The sequence below is a fragment of the Pseudorca crassidens genome, chromosome 3 (genome assembly GCF_039906515.1).
Source record: "Pseudorca crassidens isolate mPseCra1 chromosome 3, mPseCra1.hap1, whole genome shotgun sequence".
Lineage (NCBI taxonomy): Eukaryota > Metazoa > Chordata > Mammalia > Artiodactyla > Delphinidae > Pseudorca > Pseudorca crassidens.
Window position 1 is genome coordinate 118,017,558 of NC_090298.1, and position 25,559 is coordinate 118,043,116.

A 25,559-nucleotide genomic window follows, 5' to 3' on the forward strand; every position below is an offset into this window, starting at 1 on the left:
TTGCCAGATGGTGTGAAGGTACATCCTGCCCCATTAGGCCCTTGGGAATTCTGACATAAGGTTAAAAACATAGTTATAGTTCCTTACTTAGGAATCCATTCATGTTTCCTGTCCTTGTAATTGCAGCCCTGTCCTATGACCAATGCAACAAGTAGGAGAAAAAAAAAGATGAGGTTATATGAAGAAGAAAGTATACCAGCACCTTCCCCAACCCTTCTGCCCCAGATCCACCAGGAAAACAAGAGAAATCTATTCAGTGAGGACACTCTTTTAGCCCCCCTCTTGTTGAGTGTGAGCACATTCTCATGAATATGTGTAAACCAGCCCTTCGTGCTTTTATCTCCTCCTGTTTTAGACAATCAATGTTTTAATTGCCTGTTCCAATTCTCTATCAGAATATTACTCTGAGGAGGATATCTCTCTGCCCATTGTTGGACATTATGGGCTGTAAAGTGAGGTCATTGGTCTGAAGAAATGATAGTCAGCTATACAAATTGGTGCAATATCTTCTCTTCCAATTCTCTCACAATATTCTGAGCATTTGCATTTACCACCAGGTAAGCGAAGTCCAGACCAGAATCAGTGTCTATTCCTATCACGACCCATTTGTAGCCCCATAGGGCTACCAGTAACAGCCAGCTGTGCTCAAGGGCTTTCCCGCCAGGAAGTTGGTCACACAGCTATCTGCAGTCTCTGTGTATTTTGTTGGCAGATAAAACATTTTGTGCCTCAGAGGGTACAAGAGGAATATGTTTAGATTCAGCCCATCTCTGCCTTGCTGCAAACCCTCAACCTCATGGACCCAGTTGGCCACCTCAAGCAAACACACAGGTGTATCTTCTTGTCGATTCCAATCATTTTGGCCACTGTGCATGAGTCAGTAAAAAGCCAAACATAGTGGCTTTTTTCCACTGTTCAATCCTTCCATCACTGCTGAGGAAACAGCATGCAATTCAGCCCACCAGTCTGATTTGTTTTTACCTCCTTCCATCAGAGTGATGGCCTTCCAAACAGGATGTTGTCCATTCACCTTGGAATCTACAAACCAAGCAGCTCTGTCAGCCAGGCAAGGGCTCTTTATAGGGCTTTATGGGAAGTGCTTGTGTCTTTTTTTACTCCAAGGGAGTAAACACCCCTCAAGTGGAAATTCTCTTGTCCAAAGTCCCAGTAGTCATCACTGGGAAGCACTCACAGGCTCTAGCCATAAGCCCTAGTATATGCCCCACATAGGGCTATTGCACAGAGAATTTGTCCCCACCAGCACTCCAGCTTCCATTCTACACTGTATGGCTCAGGCAATCTTACTGGTTCCCATTAGCATGTCCAATTAATATTGCTTGAAAGGTGGATTTACATACCTCCTGTTTGACAATACTAGGTAGGGGAAATGTTCCGCAGTCAGATTCAGTGTCCATCTCCCAAATACAATCTGGTAAAAAAGACACAAGCACTTCACATAAAGCCTGTTCTTTTTTTTTTTTTTTTTAACATCTTTATTGGAGTATAATTGCTTTACAATGGTGTGTTAGTTTCTGCTTTATAACAAAGTGAATCAGCTATACATATACATATGTTCTCATATGTCTTCCCTCTTGCGTCTCCCTCCCTCCCACCCTCCCTATCCCACCCCTCCAGGTGGTCACAAACCACCAAGCTGATCTCCCTGTGCTATGCGGCTGCTTCCCACTAGCTATCTATTTTACGTTTGGTAGTGTATATATGTCCATGCCACTCTCTCACTTTGTCACAGCTTCCCCTTCCCCTTCCCCATATCCTCAAGTCCATTCTCTAGTAAGTTCAAACATACCAATTCTCCTACAAACTTTTACTGTAATTCCAACAACTCATATGTTCCTAACTGTAGCCTCTATTAGGACTTCATCCACTGGTTTGTTCTTTTTTTAATAGAACTTTATTGGAGTATAATTGCTTCACAATATCGTGTTAGTTTCTGTTGCACAACAAAGTGAATCAGCCATATGCATACACGTGTCCCCGTATCCCCTCCCTCTTAAGCCTCCCTCCCATCCTCCCTATCCCACCCCTCCTCCCTCCCATCCTCCCTATCCCACCCCTCTAGGTCATCGCAAAGCACCAAGCCGATCTCCCTGTGCTATGCTGCTGCTTCCCACCAGACAACTATTTTACATTCGGTAGTGTATAGCATCCACAGGTTTTGATTTTACAATACTAGGTAGGCGAAGTGTTCCCTTGCCCTTCGTAATATGCATTCCCATAAAACATTCAGGAAAAGTTGACACACTTCTTTTTTTTTTAATTTATTTATTTTTTACTTTATTTTTGGCTGCATTGGGCCTTCATTGCTGCACGCGGGCTTTCTCCAGTTGCGGCGAGCGGGGGCTACTTTTCGTTGCGGTGCGCGGGTTTCTCATTGCGGTGGCTTCTCGTTGAGGAGCACGGGCTCTAGGCATGCGGGCTTCAGTAGTTGTGGATCGCGGGCTCCAGAGCGCAGGCTCAGTAGTTGCGGTGCACGGGCTTAGTTGCTCCGCGGCATGTGGGATCTTCCCTGACCAGGGCTTGAACCCGTGTCCCCTGCATTGGCAGGCGGATTCTTAACCACTGTGCCACCAAGAAAGCCCCACACTTCTTTACATAATTCTAACTTTCATAATCCTATCAACCATTACCTTTTTTAGGTAATCTTAATCTAATCTAAACTTAATCTAATTGGGTTTCACCAATGGGCTTTGGTACCACAGTTGAGTCCTGGAAACTTCTCTTCTCCAGCCCCTGACCATTTTACCCACTCCAGTGCAAAAGTCTTTGGCTACCCAGTGAGGGGTTGAGCCAAGTGACCCTGGCCCTTTTGTCAATCTTTACCTTATAAATCGGCCTGCCCACTCTCCCATGCAATTTCCAGTCAGGTTTCTCATTGTAATGTCTGCCTTCTGACTTTTAAAATTTCTCCAAACAGGGGTAAATAGAGTGGACTCTCTCAACTTTAATGTTGAGAGATCAAAGGGGGGGGGTTCCTTTGGCCCACCCAACCTTAGGTAGTGCTGTATTAAAACTTTGTTTTAACCCAATCAATGTCCATTTTATTCACTCCATTTTTTAAATAACCATCTAAGGATTTCTACTCTTCTGGAATGAGTCCTGTGACTCCCCTTTCTGTTTTCTCTTTCTTTTGCTCCTATCGATATCCACTTCATTCATCTTATTCCTTTTTTAAAAATATTTATTTATTTACCTATTTATTATTTATTTATTTATTTGGCCACACCAGGTCTTAGTTGCAGCAGGTGGGATCTTCGTTGTGGCATACGGAATCTAGTTCCCTGACCAGGGATCGAACCCAGGCACCCTGCATTCGGAGCGCGGGGTCTTAACCAGTGGATCACCAGGGAAGTCCCTCATCTTATTCCTTAATAACTGTTTTAAAATTTCTACCTCCTTGGGAAGAGTCCTGTGACTTCCCCCTTGGCCTCTCCCCATTCTCTAGTTAATTAACTTAATGTTTTTATTAGCATCTATAAGACCCAGTGAGGGGAAGCTAAGATAGCAAATTTGATGTTTCCTGAACATTTTTTTTAAATTTATTTTTGGCTGCGTTGGGTCTTTGTTGCTGCGTATGGACTCTCTAGTTGTGGTGTGTCGGGGCTACTCTTCGTTGGGGTGCACGGGCTTCTCATTGTGGTGGCTTCTTTTGTTGCAGAGCACGGGATCTAGGCGTGTGGGCTTCAGCAGTTGTGGCTCACGGGCTCTAGAGCCCAGGCTCAGTAGTTGTGATGCACAGGCTTAGTTGCTCCGCAGCATGTGGGATCTTCCCGGACCAGGGCTCGAACCCGTGTCCCCTGCATTAGCAGGCAGATTCTTAACCACTGCACCACCAGGGAAGCCCTGAACGCTTTTTTGATTTGGCGACAATAGGATTATATGGGATGCCCATGTGAAGGGGCCCCTTTAACCTCAGAATATATTCAGCGGGTGAATATCCTACTCATCATAAAGCCAGTACCACATGGTTTGCATATGAAGCATATCAGCTATTTCATCTGAAGTTTTCCACTTGGCATTCATAGAGGAAGACAAACACTGCAGGGTAAACAGACCTTGCAGTGGCTTTTATCTGGTCCATCAGGCTGGCTGTTCCCTCAGGAATAACCTCTTGTGTATCTGAATCACATATAGTCATCTGTGATTGTTCCATAGTGAGCTGTGGGCCCTGTATCAACCCAAACATGCTCTTCCACTCTGCAGCACTCAAAACCAAAGACACAGCCCCCGCATTAGTTATGATTCATTTCAGTAAACGTTCTTCAGGAAAATGATGATACTGATCTACAAAATGAAACAATTCCTTCACACCATAACCCTGGCTTCAGGAGTTTCTTGGTTTTGTCCTCTCCCCCTCCCACCCGCCCCATGTTGATTACCTTCTTTGTGACCAGAGATCTTAGAGGCCTTTCTGTTGTCCCTGCACATTTTTTACCTTGGGGGCAGCTTTGAGGCTAGTGGCCCAAGCTCAGACTCACTGAAATCTGAGTTTGGACCAGCATCAAGGTCTAACCCAGCATTCTCTTTTACTTTTAGTTTAGCTATTACAGATAACAATAACCAAGGGATTGTATGTTTAGCATCCTTCTTATTATTTTGCACTTCCTTATACACCCAGTGATTCCATTCCCCAGGATTTGGATTCCACTGGTAACTTTTACCTTTAGTAACTGACTACGGCGAGCTGCTGCTCCATACCATGGGTGACCATGTGGCCCAGGAATCAGAGGTTCTTCATCCCCTGCCCTTTCATCCTTTCTCTTCCCAAACCACGTGTTTCCGTGAGCCAGGGCTAATCTAGCAAATCCCATGTCACTGACGTCAACTCTTTTGTGTTCTGAGCACCCAATTTCAATGTGAGGAGAGGGGGTTTTCTTCCACACCTCCAACAAGCAATGCTCTGACACCAGCTGGGTATCCTACAAGTCAACTCAGTTCTGACACTATCTCCCCTGAGATGGCACCTGATTCCACAAGTTGAGAACTCAGTCCCACAAGACTCCCCCCGCAACCCCAACTGCAGATGCCAATTGCAAGCCCAGGTTGTTACCTGTGCTTCTGACCAACTGGCTACGGATTGGAGGGTCCCAAGATTCCCTTCTCAGACTCCAAACACCAGTGGCAAGCCCAGGTTGCTGTACTGCTGTACCTGTACTTCTGACCGACTGACTGTAAATCAGAGGTTCCCACAAAGCTTGGGTTTGATTAATTTGCTAGAGTGGCGCAGAACTCAGAGAAACATTTTACTTACTAAATTACCAGTTTATTATAAAAGGGTATAACTCAGGAAGAGCCAGATGGAAGAGATGCGTAGTGCAGGGTATGGGGAAAGGGGCACAGAGCTCCCATGCCCTCCTAATGTGCCACTCTCCCCAAATATCCATGTGTTCACCAACTGAGAAGCTCTCTGAACCCTGTCCTTTTGGGTTTTTCTGGAGGCTTCATTACATAGGCATGGTTGATTAAATCATTGGTCATTGGTGATTAAACTTAATCTCCAGTCCCTCTCCCCTCCCCAGATGTCAGGGGAAGGACTGAAAGTTCTAACCCTCTAATAACATGTTTGGTTCTCCTGGCAACCAGCATCCCATCCTTAGGTGCTCTTCCAAAAGTCACCTCATTAACATAACATAACAAGAGACACCTTTATTGCTCTCTTCACTTCACTTAGGAAATTCCAAGGGTTTTAAGAGCCGTATCAGAAACCGAGGACGAAGATCAAATATATATTTCCTATTATAAATCGCAGTATCACACTGGGTGAGAGATATTTTACGGAACTCTCCAGAATGGAGTACAGAGTATGTAGATATATGTGCCTCATATGAATGCTCACTAAATGTTCAACACTGCAGTTGTGAATATTAATACTGAAATTGAAAAGAAGGTCAATTATGTGGCTTTTTACTTTAAAAACATTACATAATGCTTACTATGTGCCAGGCATAGTTCTATCCATAAGATATCAAATAGCCCTTTCCCCAGCTATACCAGTATTTGCTGCTAAATGAACATGAAAATCTTAAAGCCCTTGACTCTCTGACTCCTCCAGGCCAACATAAGCAGACTTTTACTACTTGCCAGAGGAAAGCACTATCCCCTTTCCTGGAAATCATACAACAAACTTAGGAGGCAGGTGCTTTACAAAGTGACACTTGTTCTTCTCCACATCTGTCCCTCTAATCCACATTCCTTTTAGGCTATAACCTATGGAAAAGTATACTCGCCATTCTGGGGGAGATAACTTTCACAGAAAGAATTGCAAGGCCTGACCAATACATACCCGCAGGATACAGGGAAAATGTGAGAGTGGATTTTGAGGGTATTGGACCAGGGTACAGAATATAAGCCTAGATTTGGTAGAATTAAATGGCGTGGAGAACTTGCCCATGACTTGGGATTCTGGCAAGGATACCTGGACCAGATCCTAATACTTTGGCCAGAAAGGTCAAAGGCTTTTTGAAGATTAGACACAATTAATGGCTAATAAATGTAGTAGAGATATGAACTACCCTTGGACATAGTATGGAGGAGAATATCAGAAGGCTCGGAGAGGTGGGAATGTTAGAATGGGTTTACTGTATAAACCCTGAGAACCCGACAATTATGTTCCCTAAGATGGCCCAGAAGTGAGGCTTCTAGTGAGGAAAATACTGGTATTTTTGTAAAGCTCAGTGGGTAACTATCCCCTATAGACAAGGGTTTGTGGTATTGATGCTGGCAAAGAACTGAGCTCTCTGGCATGAATGAGGATAATGAGATTTCAGAATAACAGAGACCAAATGGCTTCACATAATTAGTGGCAAAGTAGATTTAACTACTGCGGCAGCAGCAAGACCATCATGGCAACCAAGGTGTTTTTACACATAGGGATTGTGGCTATGCCCAATAAACCATGGTGTTCCTGGGAGTGAGAAAGATAGACAGCCAAATAAAATGTTGCTTGACTTGTTTAATAAAGATATTTGAGAGCTGGTATACAGCTACTGCAATGGACAATTGCAGTTCCTCACCCTGTTTTTAGGTATGTCAGATCACATACCAGAGCCTGTTAGAAGGGGAAGATGACCCTCTTTAAGGAAGGGCAATGCCACTGCAGCTAAAGACTCTAAGTGTTCCTTCTATCCTTTCCTAAAGAGATCTGCAGCTGTTTGCCTGGGTAACTGCACTTGGGAAAGTGGATTATCCAGACTTCTCAAGGAAGGTGAAATATAGTTCCTGAGCAGACTCTGATAAGAGGTGACCTAAAACACCATAATGGTCCTTCAGTTATAATGCAGGCTTATAGAGATGAAGAGATGAATGGAATTTAGGCCCAAATCCATCTCAGAGTGGGTCCAAAGCATCCAGACCTACCATGTGAGTATTTCCTGGGTCCCTGAGTGTATAATTGGGATAGATATACTCATCAGCTGGAAGAAGCCTGTGCAGAAAAGAATTAATGTAGCAGGCTTAATACTCTATCCTTACAAGGCCCTGCTTGCAAGGTTGGCCCTTGGCTGTTATCTGGGAACTTGGATTTGGGGAGCATTTCCACTGTCCCCTACCACCGGCTTTCTTGGCATTCTGAACTCACAGATCCTAATCGCCTAGATCTGACTCTAAGGGAAAATCTGATACTATCTTCTAAGCACCATTTCAGTTATAGCATGAGCTGTGCTAAACTGAAAGCAGCCACAGGCTCCATAAAGGGAACACAGATGCTGTGCCTGTTACAGATTTAGGAAACCCCTTTGTGGGGCCTTAAACAGAGAAAACATGGATGCTGGCTGGACCATCTGGACCACTTACAGATGCCCACAGGAAAGTCTTATTTACTGATGGGGCCATCTGTAATTGAGGTGCTGACTGGCTCTATATATCTTTTTTTTTTTCTTTTTTTTCCCTTTTTTTTTTTTTTGCGGTATGCGGACCTCTCACTGTTGTGGCCTCTCCCACTGCGGAGCACAGGCTCCGGAGGCGCAGGCTCAGCGGCCATGGCTCACGGGCCCAGCCGTTCTGTGGCATGTGGGATCCTCCCAGACCGGGGCACGAACCCGTGTCCCCTGCATCGGCAGGTGGACTCTCAACCACTGCGCCACCAGGGAAGCCCTGGCTCTATATTTCTGATAGAGATATACAGAGAACGGTTGCATTTCTAATTTGTGAGTACTGTAGAAAGCTGCAAGTTGGGGGAAGGCACATCACAGCAACTATGACCCCCTCCACCCACTCCTGACAGATCAGACTCTGGACCCCCAATGGGGTATGTTCCACTGCTATTGACTTGTGTTCAGATTTCTAGATTGGTTGCAATTTGCATCAATGAACTGATAGTGTGACTCTATTTCCCTCACCTTTTACCTAGTACACACATCTTATTAAGGCAATTTGACTGTTAAATGCAACCATCCCCAGAAAGAGATTGATCCGTGTAAATCCATTTTGAAAACCTTTGAAAATTCAGCATATCATCATGATAAATTCCTTAACATGATATGACTTTATGGTAAAAATTATATTAAAAATTGTTTCTGTGAAAATGCTTTTGTCTTGCATATGACACTTTCAGACAAAAGATCTGGGTAAGAGGAGAGGATGACTAAAAAATATAAAGTCATAATTGCTGAATGGGACACATTGATTTTTTAACAATGAAGAAAACACAGCCCGGGGAGGCACAGAGAGTGGGGAGGACATTAACAATGTTTGTTTTTCAGAACTCTTCCTGGAAGCTTCCCTCTCTTCTTGAAGGAAAACTCCCCATGCTGCTTTTCCAAGCTGCTGTGAGCATTCTGGATTCAAATGGACTGCTGAGCCCACAATCACACCTGACAGTGCTGACTATGAGGCAGCAGAGAATGGCTCCAGCTCCTGCACTTTCCATGCAGAACACTTCCAGATGCTGTCCACGCCTGTGAGGTGGAAAAGGTGATGTCATGCACAAGCAAAACTGTTTGGAACCAACTGCCTCGGGAAGCCCCTTTGAAACCAAAAACTGAACTGAATTATTTGGACTGAACTGAGAATCCTGGAGCAGGAGGCCCCATGGTTAGAGGCCATCTTGAAGTCTCTGTTAACCAGTACTGCCTAACTAATGTATGTCCTGCTTGGGGTGCCCTAACTATGTAAACTCTCTGTTTCCAGAGGTACTACATGTGCCCTCTGGGACTGTATTTCTTCCATGTGTACCCTGCTATCATGACACTGCCTCAGCCCTACAAGGCATTTGTGTCAGCTTCAACTTCCTAGCCAGAGTTGTGCTGTGCCTGACTTGATGCCTTGGGTCAGGTGAAAAGGTTACAACAAAAACTTAAACAGGAAGATACCTGGCTTTCTAAGGTAGGCCTTTACGGTTAGTGGGATTTGTTTAACTGGCCAAATCTAGGACCCATGGAGGGCATAACTGAGGCCAATGTTGTATGTTGGTCTCACCCTGCTACATGGGGTCCTACTGATGATAATCTTGTTGTAAAGACACCTTGGCCAAGGGCCAAGGGGATGGGCTGTGCAGGAAAGAGTTACCATAGCAGGCCTGAGACTCCTATCCTCAGAAAGCCCTGCTTGCAAGGTTGGCCCTTTGTTGGCATCTGGGACTTGGATTTGGAGACTGTCCCCAGCGTTTCATAACTGATAAAGGCCATTTACTGTGCCTAAACTGTATATACAAACAATGTAGTTTATGCTAGGCAGGGGATGCCCATGTGTCCAGCACCCAATAAAACCCCTGGATTTCAGGTAAGCTTCGCTGGTAGACAACACTTCATACATGTTGTTTCAATCTGATGCTAGAAGAATGAAGCACATTCTGTGTGAATCCAAGGAAGAGGATCTTAGAAATTTCTATCTACTTTCCTCCAGATTTTGTCCAAGGCACCTTTTCCCTTTGCTGATTTTTCTTTGTATCCTTTTACTGTATCGTTTTACATTCTCACAGTCACGAGTATGACTATATGCTGAGTCTCATGAGTCTTTCTAGCAAATCACCAAACCTGGGGATGGTCTTAGAAACCTTCAATGTCAAACCCTTTCATTTGTTCCCTGACTGGTAGGGTAAGAAACATTATAGTGGAAAACCTGAAATTTCCCTTTCCCTAGCCAAGATAGTAAATAAGTAACACTGCATCCTAATTTCAGAGATGAGCACTACAGTCTAAAAGTTAAAGTATGCAGAGGTGATAGTCTCCTCATATCCTCATTTAATTCACCTGTTCACCCCCTGCAAAAACTGGATGGATCATAGTGATGACAATGGACTGCAATTTGCTTAATCAACTGGCAGCTCCAATTACAGCTGCCATACCAGTGGTTATCTCTACTGGAGCAGATTAGTATAACCTTTAGCACTTGGTAGGTGGCTATTTTTCTGGTGAATGCATTCATCTTAAACTCCACCAGTGAATAAAATCAAAAGCAGTTCATCTTCTCATAACAGGGCAGCAAAATATATTCACTGTCTTGCCCCAGAGCTATGTTAACTCTTTCCCTTTCTTTTGTAACATACTCCACAAAGACCTCAACATTGAACATTCTGCAGAACATAATGTTAGACTACCATATTGATGACATCATGCTAATTGGGCCTAATGAGCAGTAAATGAAAAGGACCCTAGATGGCCTAGCAGGACACATGCATGTCAAAGAGTAAAAGATTAGCCCCGTGAAGATTCAGGGGCCTGCCCCATCAGTGATGATTCTAGGGGTCTGGGGCATGCCAGGAAATCACACCCCCAAGGTAAAATACAAGTTATCTCTTGCATCTCTTACCACTAAAAGAGAGGCACTGTCTTTGGGGACCTCTCTGGATTTTAGAGGCAGCATATACCATATTTGGAACTCAAAATGCTGCCAGGTTTGAGCAGGGCCCGGAGTAAGGAAAAGATACGTAGCAGGTTGAAACGATAATACTAGCCAATCTGATGTCATCTAGTCAATCTGATGTTGCTAAAAATGCCAGTAGTGGATAAGGATGCTGTGTGGAGTTTCCAGCAAGCCACAGTAGGATGATTATAGTGCAAATCTTATAGTGCAGATCCATGCCTTCTATAGCAGATAACTTCTGTGTCCTTATAAGTAGATGCTGTCATGCTCCTGAGCCCTAGTAGAGAATGAGTGGCTGACTATGGGACATCAAACGATCATAATGTCATAAGAGCTGCTTACCGTGGGCTTGGTATCATCGGAGCCACTAAACCATAAGGTTTTTTTCTTTTTGGTTTTTTTTTTAAGAACTGATTTTATTTGCATAACTGACTAAAGGAGTCTCATTTGTAACCAAGATGGAATTCACAGTATGTTGTTACATTCACGCTTAAAAAAATATATCGCTAGGGCTTCCCTGGTGGCACAGTGGTTGAGAGTCCGCCTGCCAATGCAGGGGACACGGGTTTGTGCCCCGGTCCGGGAGGATCCCACATGCCGTGGAGCGGCTGGGCCCGTAAGCCATGGCTGCTGAACCTGCGTGTCCAGAGCCTGTGCTCCGTGACGGAAGAGGCCACAATGGTGAGAGGCCCGCGTACCGAAAAAATATATATATATACATATATATATACATATATATATATGTGTATGTATATATATATATATATATGTACAGGAATTTGCAAATTGATATAAACATACATTACTTCCAAGTACATTTCTCCCCTTCTTCCTGGAGGAAAAAGAATAGAGCCATCCAGCAAGTCAACCCCTTCAAAATAACTTTAACACAAAGGACGTAAGTATCTCTAAATCAAAAAAGTGGTTCATCTGACCTACAGGTGTCACGGGAGAGAACATCATGGAATGACAGCAATGACAACAGCTTGACTTCAGATGGAACCAGACTATTTAAAATGGAGTTTCCAGGAAAAATAGGCACTGATTTCTAGAAGGAAATTCACTCCTTACTGAAGCTATTTATTGAGCCAATATGGCTGGTTAACATTTCACTAGTGTAAAGTAACCCAGCGCAGGACTCGCGGACGACGCCGGTTGAAACCAAACGCACAGTCGGGTCACAACTGGCGCTGCCTGGGCTCCACTGAGAGCTGCTGTCCCCATTCCCCAGATGTAGAGGACCACCCCAATTTCGTCTCAGGGCCTAAGTCCATTTCTTCCCATACTGCAACTGTCTAGCATTATACAAGGTACCCTTCTGCTTACCCACTTAAACTACTTTTCAAGTTAATTAGAAAAACTTTTCTTTAAAAAACAAAGGAAGAAAGAAAGGCGCTGTGAGTAGTACCAAAAATTCAAGGAAGAAATAATTCCAATCTTATACAAACACTACCATAGAATAGAAAAAAAGGGAGAAGACGCCCTTAAAATGTTTTGCATAACCCTGATATCAAGAAAGGAAAATTAAAAGCCAATATCACTCACTGACATAAAGTAAAAGAGAAAAAAATCATACAATAATTTTTAGAGACACAGAAGAAGGATTGGATAAAATTCTGTTTATAATGGGGGGAAAAACTCCTTAAATTAGAAATAAAACTTCCTTAATCCTTAAATGATATGAAAACATGTACAGCAAAACACATTAATGGTGAAATGTTAAAACCTTTCCTCTGACATCAGAAACAGGACACAAATGCCCACTATTACATTTATTTGATATTGTACTGGAAGTTTTGGCCAGAATAATAAGGCAAAGAAATACAAGTTATGTAGATTGCAGAATAAGAAGCAAAGTTGTTATTATTTGTAGATGATACTAAGGAGTACAAAGAAAATCCAAAAGTACCTACAGATAAAATATTATAATTAAAGAGTTTAGTAAAGTTGCTGAATTTGGAAAATCAATATAAAATCAATTTATTTTATAAAGCAGTAAACAGAAATTGACATTTTAAAGATAGAATTTATAATAATTAAAAAAAATCAAGTAGCTAGGAATAAGTCTAACTAATAAAGTATAAGGCCTCTATGGAGAAACCATATGCCTTTGTGAAGAGACACTAAGATGACTTATATAAATGGAGAAATATATGATGTTCCTGAATTGGAAGATTCAATGTTTTAAAGTTATAAATTCTCTTCTCCCCCAGGACAACATTACTTTAAACATTACATTACTTTAAAATTCATATGAAAGAATAAAATAAGAGCTAGGAAACTTCTTAAGAAAAAAAGTAGGATTAAAAATTTGCCTTACTTATTATTGACTTGTTATAAAGCTATATTAATCAAGATAGTCTGATATTGGTGCACAGGCAGAAAATTTGACAAATGTAATAGATTAGGGAGCTCAAAAATAGACATATATATATGGAATGTTTGAACATTACAGAGATAGCAATTCAGAATGTCTTAGTCTGCTCAGGCTTCTCTAACAAAATACCATAGACTGGTGGCTTAAACAACAGATATTTATTTCGCATAGTTCTGGAGGCTGGGAAGTCAAAGACCAAGGTGCCAGCAGTTGGTTTCTGTTTTTTTTTTTTTAACGTCTTTATTGGAGTATAATTGCTTTACAATGGTGTGTTAGTTTCTGCTTTATAACAAAGTGAATCAGCTATACATATACATATGTTCTCATATCTCTTCCCTCTTGCGTCTCCCTTCCTCCCACCCTCCCTATCCCACCCCTCTTGGTGGTCACAAACCACCAAGCTGATCTCCCTGTGCTATGTGGCTGCTTCCCACTAGCTATCTATTTTACATTTGGTAGTGTATATATGTCCATGCCACTCTCTCACTTCGTCCCAGCTTCCCCTTCCCCGTGTCCTCAAGTCCATTCTCTATGTAGCAGTTGGTTTCTTAATGATGGTCTTCTTCCTGGCTTGCAGGCTGCAGCCTCCTCACCATGTACGTATACATACACCATGTATGTATACATACACCATGTATGTATACATACACCATGTATGTATACATACACCATGTATGTATACGTGGTTTAAGAAGCAGCTCTGATATTTCTTCCTCTTCTTATAAAGACACTAATCCCATCATGGGCTCCACCCTCATGACTTTATCTAAACCTAATTAGTGCCCAAAGGCCCCTCCTCCTAGCACTATCACAGTGGGGGCTAGGGCTTCAATATATGAACTAGGGTAGGGGGTGGGGCACAAACATTCAGTTCATAACACAGATCAATGCGAAAAGATGAAATGTTCAATTAAAAATGGTTATCCATACAGAAAAAGATTAAATTGTTTCTTAATTTAAAAATCAACTTCAAATGGTTCTAAGACTCAAATGTCAAAAACAAAAACAAAACCCAAAACAACGTTCAAGCTCTTAGTGGAAAATACAGGTTAATGGATTTTAGACCTTGGGCTAGAAATAATTTCTTTAAAAAGACACTGACAGGGCTTCCCTGGTGGCGCAGGGGTTGAGAGTCCGCCTGCCGATGCAGGGGACACGGGTTCGTGCCCCAATCCGGGAGGATCCCACATGCCGCGGAGCGGCTGGGCCCGTGGGCCATGGCCGCTGGGCCTGCGCGTCCGGAGCTTGTGCTCCGCAACGGGAGAGACCACAACAGTGAGAGGCCCGCGTACCGCAAAAAAAAAAAAAAAAAAAAAAAGACACTGACAATAGAATAAAAGATTAATACATTTGTAATACAATCAAGAAACTTCATTCATCAATAGACATCTTAAAGATGTGAAAAGGTACAAACCAGGAGAGGATACTCACATATACACACTGACAAAGAATTAATATCAAGGATATATAAAGAACTCCTACAAACCAATATAAATAAAAATAACAATAGAAAAATTGTAAAAGACATGAACAAACATTTCACAGAAGAAACATATAACCAATAGATGCACAAAGAGATGTTCTTTTGCTGTAATTAGAGAAATATAGATCAAAACCAAGATCAGGTAGATTTTTTTGTTTGACAAAAATTTAAAAGCCTGACAATGCCAAGTGTTGGAAAGCCTGTGGATACAAGAGATTCAGGCCTATATATTGCAAGTGCATGTAAAAATCCATACAACTACTTTGCCAAATAGTTGAATATTAGCTATTAAATATAACGATTACTCCTAGATAAATACTTGCGAGTTCCAGAATTTCTATTCCTAGTTATATACCCAAAAGAAATTCTTGCACATTTGCATCAGGAGGTATATATAAGAATGTTTATATTGACAGTGGGCAACAGGAGCAAAAATCAGGAAACAATCCATATGCCTATCAACTGAATGAATAAGCTACGGCATACTCACAAAATGGAATGTTTTACAGTAGTCTAAATAAATGAAATACAGGAACACAAGATGATTGGATTTTAAAAATAAATATTAGAGAAAAAAATGTACCAAAGTATCACATACAGTATTTTACCCTTACTATAAAATTTAAAACAACTAGAAAAATATATATGTGGGAGTAACATATAATACAAAAAAAAAATTCAGAGGAGCAAAGAATGATGCACATAGAATTCAGGATGACAGTTACCTTGATCTGCTGGGTCCAGGGAGTGGTAGGAGGGACCATTTGTACGATCAGATGTATATTACTACCAAGGTCCTGGCATTTGTGGGGAGGTACTGTGTTCACAAATTCTTATTACTATTTCGATAGATAACTGCATATATAGATATACAGCTAAATGATACTGGATAGGTAAGTAAATAAACAATGCAGGTCAGGTATGGACTAATGATGACAGTTTATCATAATCCAATTCTGTGAACTTGAGGTCCAACCGTATAAAAATAAAACAAAACAGCACATGTGAGAGAATATAAAGCACACAGAATCACCAATGAAGTATTCTTGCCAAAAATGTTTAAGTTCAACAAAGCCTTTAGACCTTCTTTCAAGGAGTGAAAGTCCTGAAACCCAGGAGACTTCCTGCCTAGTTCTTCGCACTAACAGACCAGAATCAATCTGGAGGAAAAACTCTTGGATATAGTGCAAGGCTCTTATCGACGTGGTTCAGCTTTGACTCCAGACGGCAAAGAGAAGTGGAGAGGCAAGCATAAAAATAGAAGCAGAGAATTAAAAATAAAAAGCAGTGTGTGCTAAAATCCTTAATGCATTACAAAAGAGAGTAATGGCTCTGCGGCCGGCCTCCGGACTCAGAACCCAAGACTTATCCTGCTGCACGGCCTCTTCATGACCAAGTGGGCACCTGAGTCCAAGTAGATTCCCATGTCTGGTGCTAAGGAGACAGAGAAGGCTTTTTGTGGACAAAACCTCCAAGAACCTAGCTCGGGAACTCAGAGCACGGGTTGACGGGTCTGCCATTCATCGAAAGGCAGAAAGGAGTCTTTGCTCCGAATGGACAAAAGAACCATTTGTAAGTCAATGTGCAAAGAAATTAAGTGGGAGGATGCCCCGATTAAAGTCTGCTGGTTATTGAGGAGGACCCAGTGAAACTACGTTAGGCTGGAGTAGAAATTCTCACTATATAGACAATTATCTGGCTTCCCTGTAACAGAAATAATACTCTTTCTGAGTACAATTTTCCCCCCACAGAATGTGCAGAATTGTTAACAGACATCAATTTTCTACAAAACTACTTACCCAGCTGTGAAATTTTTTGTCTCAAGGTGCAGACTAAAGCCAGTAATACCAAATTTTCTGAAGTGGTTTTGAAAAAGCCATTATATCTGTGGCAATGAACAGAGCATCAGAACAGATGATACTCCACCAACCTTGAAGAGATAGGGACACAGGATGATCCTAGTCCGCCTTTTAAACATCATTTACACCATTCACAAGGAGCCTGTATTTAAAAGTGCTGGCATTTGGAGGGCACTGAAAACACGGTGGACCATGGAGCTCAAAGGGCAGACCACAGACTTAGATGATAGTTCCAACACTGAAATAATTTACTTTCTAAAAAGGCTCTCAGAGAAGATTCCTGGGCCATTCCGCATGAATTTGGAGAGATCAGAGAGACCAGAGAGTCACAGACTTTGAAACAGGAATTTCAAATTTCAAAGGGTGCTTACGTTGGAAACGTAGGCTCCAAACAGAAGGTACTTTCTGGCTTGAGCAAAAAATCTCCTGTGACTGTTTTATGCACACAACAACTTCCTGATAATAATATCACCCCTTCTTAGAGATATGGGCCAGAAGAAGAGAACCTACTTTCCTTCCAAGTTCAACACCTTGGGGACATTCTCTTGTTTAATTCAAGAAAATGATCAAGTTTGATACTCCACTGCCAGATATGGTCCTTCTGAGATATTACATATACTTAACTGCTGTAGCTTGGTATTAGTATCCCATGAAAGCTGGAACAGAGAATGAATTTCTAGCTACAGTATCACTATAGCATTGCAAGATATATACCATCTGGTCCTGACAGTAGACCAAAGGGTATAATAAGATTTTTCAAAGTTGAGGGATACCAGGGAGTTCCCTGGCAGTCCAGTGGTAGGACTCGGTGCTTTCACTGCCATGGCCTGGGTTCAATCCCTGGTCGGGAACTAAGATCCTGCAAGTTTTGCACCATGGCCAAAAAAAAAAAAAAAAAATTGAGGGATAGCAGAGAAAACTCTAATTTTAAAAGATACATGCAAGTTCACAGTAGCACTATTTATGATAGCCAAGACATGGAAGCAACCTAAATGCCCATCAGCAGACGAATGGATAAAGAAGATGTGGTATGTATGTATATATATATATATATATATACACACACACACATACACACACACACACACACACACACACACAATGGAATATTATGCAGCCATAAAAAGAATGAAATAATGCCTTTTGCAGCAACATGGATGGACTGAGTTTACCATATTAAGTGAAGTAAGTCAGACAGAAAAAGACAAATATATGATATCACTTATTTGTGGAATCTAAAAAGATGATACAAATGAACTTATTTACAAAACAGAAATAGAGTCAAAGACTTATGGCTACCAAAGGGGAGTGGGGGAGGGAGGGATAAATTAGGAGTTTGGGATTAACATATACACACTACTATATATAAAATTGGTAAACAACAAGGACCTACTCTTTAGCACAGGGAACTATACTCAATATCTTGTAATAACCTATAATGGAAAAGAACCTGAAAAAGTATATATATATATACACAGACACACACATACACACACACGTATAACTGAATCACTTTGCTGTACACTGGAAACTAACAACATTGTAAATTAACTATACTTCAATAAAAATAATTTTTTAAAAGTTGAGGGATAAATTATACTATGTGGAAATAAAGTTTAAAATAAGGCTAGGCATCAGAAATATGGATTTGACCAACTTAAATCTTAGAAATAAATACCATCTCACCTCAAAATAAATAAATAAATAAATAGTAACCTGTGAGGTGATGGACATTACCTAACCTTATTGTAATAATCATTTCATAATAAACACATATAAAAATCATAACACTGTACACCCTAAACATGCACAATGTTATTTGTCAATTATATCTCAATAAACCTGGGGAAGAAAAAAGAAAGAAATACCATGAAACTAATTTAAAGACTAAAGAAACCACAATATAAAAACAAAAACACAGTTAAGGAAAAGATTTTACACACACACATCATTGATTTTACATACACACACACACACACACACAATTTGGATTGTATTTTTTTGTTCTAAATTATATTCTAGAATATTGCTCTTCTGACTGAAAACAAACATCTAGACCATCAGATCCCTGAGAACAGAAACCAGACCATTAATATCTGAATACCCAGAGCTCAATACAGTATACTGTAAATGGTGTGAATTCAAAAATATTTTTATTTAGGTAAATAATTTAATGATAGAACACTCAAATTTCTTTAAACACAATATTTCAAGTTACTATATTTTTGTCTGAGTACAGATCTGAAGTGGTACACATTGTATCTAAATATTGAACCATGAATTAAGCAAAAAGGGTGGAAAACAATTCTTCTGACTTAGGTTTCAATTCCTTACTCCCACTCTTGCTTGCCTCAAATGATTTCTATTGAAGATATTTAGGTAAACCTTTAATGGACAACATGTGAAAAGGTCCGTTGACTATAGGGCTAATTGAGACAAGCTCATGGGTACTGAGCAGGGGGCCTTCGGACTTTGAAAGGTCCACTTCCTGCAGAAGCCATTCCTGTTCTCTTTTCTGCTTTAATCCAGACCTGCTTGAATGAAGCCCCATTAAGTAGCTACTGACCACTTACGTACGTAATATATAACTTAAATGTATAAATAACTTAGAAGTAAAGTAGAAAAATGGTTTTCTTTTAAAGAAAAAGCAAATGGAAGACCAGCCACCGCTCTGGAGCACACCAGGCATGACACTGAGCATCCCCTCCCCAAATGTCTGCCCCAGCCCCCATTTGTCAACATCCATCACCCTGACCCTCTTGCCTCTGGCAATATGGCTAGACTTACCTCAGAGGTTTCACAGATAGAAGAAAGCTGAAGGAAACTGGGGATTCCATACCAGGTGTACATTCCACCAGCAGTGATTGACACACATGCCACGTGCGATCATTGACACTGGGAGCCTGCCTGTTTTCAGCTTTACAGGCTGCTTAAGAACACTTCTTATTGAGAGAGACTCTGCTGGTCTTGGATCATCATGGAATGATGAGGCTTACTTTAGTAAGAATGACCCTCTTACATTATAGGGCCAAAGAACACATGCACAAGAGTGTGGGGATCAGACGAACTATGTTTTTCTGTTTTTGGTTTTTGTCAGTGCCTATATACATACATATGGTACAGTTTAATAAAGTTGCTTTTCTTATGTTTCATTGCTTTGTAAAATCACATCATATATACAGTCATCAATAAAACTCACAGATGGCCAGTACGAAATTTAGAAGTTTCCAACACTGTAAAAAAATGACAAGGAGTTATCAGCCCTCAGGTAAACTTCAGGATGGGTCAGCCCTAACATTAATCACTGTGGACTGCAAGCACTAAGTTCTGTCTAGTTCTATTTGAGAGGAGAGGACTTCGTCCACTGGTAACGTCACCTGATCACCATCAGGGAACAAAAAGTTCTCATGGCTTTGGCACTCTCTGTTCCCTGGAAGGGTTTCTGACTGGTGGAGGCAGAGAGGACAGTGAACGATCCAAAAGGAATCAACAACCCCTAAATGGGCCAATAGTACATCCTGGAATCCTACCCAGGCCAGGACCCGAGACTGGAAGCCAAGAACTGTTGTCAACTACATGGGTCTTCATCCAAGCACAGAAGCACAGCCCCATCCCTCACCCCTTCCTCAGTCTAAAGTAGAGCAGAGGGGAAGCTCTTTGGGAGAAGAGAGGAAGGAAATTTGGTACAGACAAAGGCCAGGCTACTTCCCAGAGGCCTAATGCTCTAGGCCACACCTAACTAAGAGTGTGGAATATGATCCCACTTTGAAGATGAATAGCACTATTTTAAGCGTAGAACATCTCGGGAAAATCCAGGATGCCTACTCTGAAACTTTAACTCGAGGCTGTGGAAGACACATCACTATGCAGGTATATTCTCCTCTTAAAAATCTAAGATGACAGAGACCACCCCGGTGGTCCAGTGACTAAGGCTCCACGCTCCCAGTGCAGGCAGCCCAGGTTGGATCCCTGGGCAGGGAACTAGATCCCGCATGCCACGACTAAAAAAACATTCTGCATGCTGCAACTAAAGATCCTGCATGCCGCAACTAAGACCCGGTGCAGCCAAATAAATGAATAAATATTAAACAAAAAATCTAGATGAGAAAAAATATGAAATCTTGCCATTTGCGACAACATGGAGGGACCTTGAGGGTATTATGCTAAGTGAAGTAAGTCAGACAGAGAAAGATAAATACTATAGGATTTCACTCATATCTGGAATATGAAAAACTATAATAAACAAACAAAACCCCTAATAAATGAACAAACCAAAACCAAATAAAACAAACATGTCATTACAGACAACAGAGTAGTGGTTATCAGAGTGGGTAGGTAAACGAGGGAGACAAAGTGGATAAAGTGGATCAACTGTATGGTGATAGATGAAAACTAAATTTTTGGTGGTGAGCACATTGTAGGGTATACAGATGTAGAAATATAATGCCATAAATCAAGATTACCTCAATAAAAAATAAAATAAATCATTGTAAATGAAAAAATGTAGATGGATATTTTCGTTTTCAAGCACCAAAAACTTTTTAAAAACTTTAATTGGCTAATATAGTGCACATGTTAAGCAGACTTTTAAAGAGACCCTACATCTTGAGTGGGTTAAGTAATCATTTATAACCATCTTGAAACATGTTTAACTCGGTTTTTCTAGTGACATGAGATTAAACATGGAAACCAAACTGTGTTTCACTCACAACATATAAGCAAACAAACTGCATGTACATGTGTAGATTTATGCAAAAGCCCGGTGATACAACTATGTTTAGCTTTTCAGATTAGGTACATACGGCCACCCACTCGCCCTGTATTACCTCACCAAACACAAGCGCAGCAACTTTTCTATTTCAATACAATTATGGGCAGAAATTATATGATATAAAATAGAGGTTCTTCCATAAAGGTTAAGATTTAGCATATAAGCAGGGAAGACAAAAGCAAAGTTCCCATGAAGTCAAAAATAATACCACACTGGTCCAGTGCTCCATGAAACTCTGAGTTAAATTATAGTCCTCAAAGGCGTGTACTTGGATCCAGATTCACCAAGACACTTCAGTATGCTTCAAACTGGCTCATCATCATCTTCCTGCTGTATTCATAAGCCAAAAATAGTGCCGCATTGGCAGGGAACGCTCGAATCAAAGTAGCTTTCAGACCAGAATATAAAGCTGCTACTCCTTCCTTTTTCACAACACTTAAAAGAGTTCTGATAAGTCCTGCCTGTTTTCCAAGCATGGAAAGAACCTGAATTCTGGATTTGATACAATCCACTGGGTATATGACAAGCCAAAGGCAAATTCCAGCAATTCCACCGCTTAACATCAAGGGGACAGGGCCTAGTTCATCTTTTGATCCATCCGAGGCAAAAAACGATCGGCTCAGTTCATAGCCACCGAAGAAGAAGAAGTAGCCTGGTACTACTTGAAACAGAGTGCTCGTGAGTCCGTGGTAGAAGCCCAAGGGGCCATCCTTTCTAAGGATACTCTTCACGACGGACCAAACTGTATTATGGCTTTTTGCTATCCTCCCTGACATCTCCAGTTCGTGCATGGTCTGCAGCCGGCACTTCACCAGCTCAGTGGGGCACAGGGCCAGCGCGCCAAACGCAGAGGCGATGGAACCAGCGGCCGCAGTCTGCAGATCATTCAGCTTCGTCTGCTTGTCCAATCCAACCACTTTCCTCACGAACTGTTGGCAGAAGCCGTAGCACAAGAAGAGGACTGAGTTCTCGGCGACGTAGGCCATCAGCGCGGGGCCGGTCCCTTTGTAGAAGCCCCGCAAACCCACCTGGGAGTACGTCTTCAGGCCACAGTCGACGAGGCCCTTGTACAGGCCAGGGAACGTCTGCATCTTCACTTTCAGTGTGTCGAAGGGCTGCCCGGTCAGGACGCATGCTGTGCCCCCAAGGGCCCCGGCGGTGAGGTCGATGGCGGCTTGGATGGCAGGACTGGATTTCATGTTCGCCCACTCTTCTGCTGGTCTCCGAGAAAGGGAACTCTCTGGAGCTTAGGAGGCCGTCCCGTGTCCAGCCGCCTGCTCTTGGCTCTCTCTCCGGCGCGGGAGAAGCCGCTTAACCCCAGACTAGGCCGCGGGCCGCTCTCCCCACGCACTGAAATAACCCCCGGCCCGCGGGCCCGCGCGCGCCTCTCCTGACGCCCTGCGGCCGCCGCGTCTGGGCCCTAAACCCGTCAGCCGCCCTCCCGCTCGCTCCGCGCCGCCCGTTAGTCCCAGCGCCCGCGGGCCCCGGGGCAGACTAGAGAAACACTTCTAATGAATCTCAATACAGCAGTAGAAAGCTGTCCGATAAATTCCTGCGATTACGGCCAGAAACTCTAGGCGCTGCTGCGGCGGAGGAAGACTTGCCTTCCTGTTCGGCCAGAGACCCCCACCTCCCGGCAAAACAAAATGGGAGGTGCTTGATCGCGCCTGGGGTCAAAGAGTCAATCTACAGAGACAAAGGTTTAAAATAGGGAAAACGAACAAACACTTTGCGGGGTTTACCTGACAATCGGTGGCTCCTTCGGATCAGAAAACCCTTAATCGTCTCCGGAGAGGAATGGCGGCTCCACAAAGGTGCCGGCCGCCGCGCCTCTCCAGGTGTAGCTCTTTGCCCGCCGGGGGCTACGCCGGGGGAGGCCTGAGGCGGGCAGATCCCCTCTTTCGTGGTAACATCGCCGAGGATCCTGGCCTGAAGCCCTGTGAGCTGGTGGGACGCACACCCTCGTTATTTCTAGAGGTTAAGTCAAGGCCGTGTACAATCGCATTGGAAAACATTTATATACAGCTGAAAAACTTGATATAAAAGACCTGTGTGGCTCCAGCGCTCTGTGCGTGCTAAGTCTCGGGGTTCTTGCTGAGGAGCCATGCAGCTTTATGCAGCAGCAGTTCTGGATATAACTGACTACAGGCCTAGTAGGCAAGATGCAGTTTGGGGCATCAGTGAGGGTACCGCTGTCAGGACACATTTTTCCTCCCATATGCTTATAATCCCAGCGTTGGAACGAATTCTCTTAAAGTTTACATTTTAAGCCCTAGGCGGTATTTTACTTTGGGGATAAAAACAAAATGGTGGAGGGGGCAGAAAGTATGCTAAAAGGATTCTTTCATTTAGAAAGCTTTCCTTGTCTGATTCTTTGGGTATCAGTTAATATTTAAAAGTGAGGCACCTAAAAGCAGATTGTGCGTGGATACTGTTTGTCAACAGGTAGACTTCATTGTAGTAAGTAGTGACTTGGCCTTTTCTTTGGAGAGTGCCCAAATGTATCTGGATTTCTTTTCTCTGGTACCATATGGTTTCTTCAGAGAATAATCTTCCAGTCTTGACTGTGTGTGTGTGTCTGTGTGTGTTTGCGGGGGAGGGGGGGTGCGAGTGGTGTTTACCTTGGGTACTGATTTAATGACACCAAGTGGGAGAAGAGGGTTGACATCCTGCAGTCAGAAAACAGACTTTCACACAATTCCCTTGTTCAATGCTATGGACCCCCAGCCTCCATCTGTGCCTTCTTTGGTTCAATTTACCCAGAAAATAAACTTTCTGTCTGTGGCATGGGGAAGGAAAAGTCATCTGGCTTGAGTGAGATAGGGCTCCTGGACATCCAACAGCTCTGAGCACAGATTTTATCTTATTTTTTTTTGTCTGTGCCACATGGCATGCAGGATCTTAGTTCCCAGACCAGGGATGGAATCTGTGCCCCCTGCGGTGGAAGCCCAGAGTCCTAACCACTGGACTGTCAGGGAAGTCCCTGAACACAGCTATTAATGAATCCTGTTTCTAGCCTCACACCTTCCCTCTTCCTTGGAAACTGCCTGCAAAAACTGAGCCTCAGTGTCTGTATCAAGTGGGTGGGTTTCTTTCTCCTTGGTATACCTCCTTGCAGACATTTAGCATGTAACTTTCTGTGATCTATGAATTTATCGTTTCTTCATCTGCTTTGGCCTTCTGAAAACATTGATATCTCTCATCCACTGTTGTCTCATCTCCTATTTTCCTTGCCCTTGGGGGTGACTGTATTAGCAGGCTGTTTGACAGAGAAAAGAGATTCATGAGAACAATGTGCCATTTTAAACTAGAAAAAAAATTTTTTTAATTTTTAAAATTTCGTATCACATTTGATGGTTTTTTAAAAATTAATTTTATTTATATATTTATTTATTTTGGTTGCATTGGGTCTTTGTTGCTGTGCTCAGGCTTTCTCTAGTTGCCGCGAGCGGGGGCTACTCTTTGTTGCGGTGCACAAGCTTCTCATTGCGCTGGCTTCTGTTGTTGCAGAGCATGGGCTCTAGATGCATGGGCTTCAGTAGTTGTGGCATGCAGGCTCAGTAGTTGTGGCTCACGGGCTCTAGAGAACAGGCTCAGTAGTTGTGGCACATGGGCTTAGTTGCGCCACAACATGTGGTATCTTCCCAGCCCAGGGCTCAAACCTGTGTCCCCTGCATTGGTAGGTGGATTAACCACTGCACCACCAGGGAAGTCCCTCACATTTGAGGGTTTTTAAAAACTGTTTTGGTTTTTTAAAACTGTCCATTAATTACCTATGGTTCATTGTTTATTTTTTAAAAGCACATACTGTTTTTACAAACACAAGAGATGCTGGATACTACAATAAATCATCAACTGCTTTTGCATTAAATTCATATATCTATATGTTTTGGAGAAACCAAGTTAGTAATCAGTGCCAGGGATCATGAAGGCATTAATAGGGAAATCGTCTGTAATTTCATTGAATTATCAGACATAGCTGTGCAATAATACACAGATCTCAAGTTCCATGAAATATATTTAAACAGCTGGACTTGGAGCACATGTACTCCCACGCATACATGGAAAACAATGGCAAAGGAACTTCCAAATTTTCAGTGATGATGCACACCCACATCACATGTACCCTAGCAATCAGATTGAGTAGCCAGATAGGATTACCAGAGAAAGTAAGGTTTGAGCTGAGGGCTGAGTAACAAAAAGCTAGCCATGAGACTATCTGGAGACTGTTCCAGGAAAAGGGAAATATAA

The 25,559-nt window shown here is 42.3% G+C and overlaps 2 protein-coding genes across 2 annotated transcripts in view; one reads left to right on the forward strand and one right to left on the reverse strand.

Annotated features, from left to right (window-relative positions):
* The window catches only part of PCDHB15 (protocadherin beta 15), a 28,928-nt gene extending 17,717 nt beyond the window's left edge, over positions 1-11,211 (forward strand). The window contains exon 3 of the mRNA XM_067732016.1: positions 8,718-11,211. Coding sequence (XP_067588117.1) covers positions 8,718-8,749 — 32 coding nt within the window. The 3' untranslated portion in view covers positions 8,750-11,211. The remainder of the gene's footprint in view (positions 1-8,717) is intronic.
* A 9,880-nt stretch (positions 11,212-21,091) lies between these two features.
* LOC137220820 (mitochondrial ornithine transporter 2-like) lies at positions 21,092-22,593 on the reverse strand. Its single transcript, XM_067730115.1, has one exon. The coding sequence runs from the start codon at positions 22,505-22,507 to the stop codon at positions 21,602-21,604; it is 906 nt and encodes a 301-aa protein (XP_067586216.1). The 5' UTR covers positions 22,508-22,593; the 3' UTR covers positions 21,092-21,601.
* Between the last annotated feature and the right edge of the window lie 2,966 nt (positions 22,594-25,559).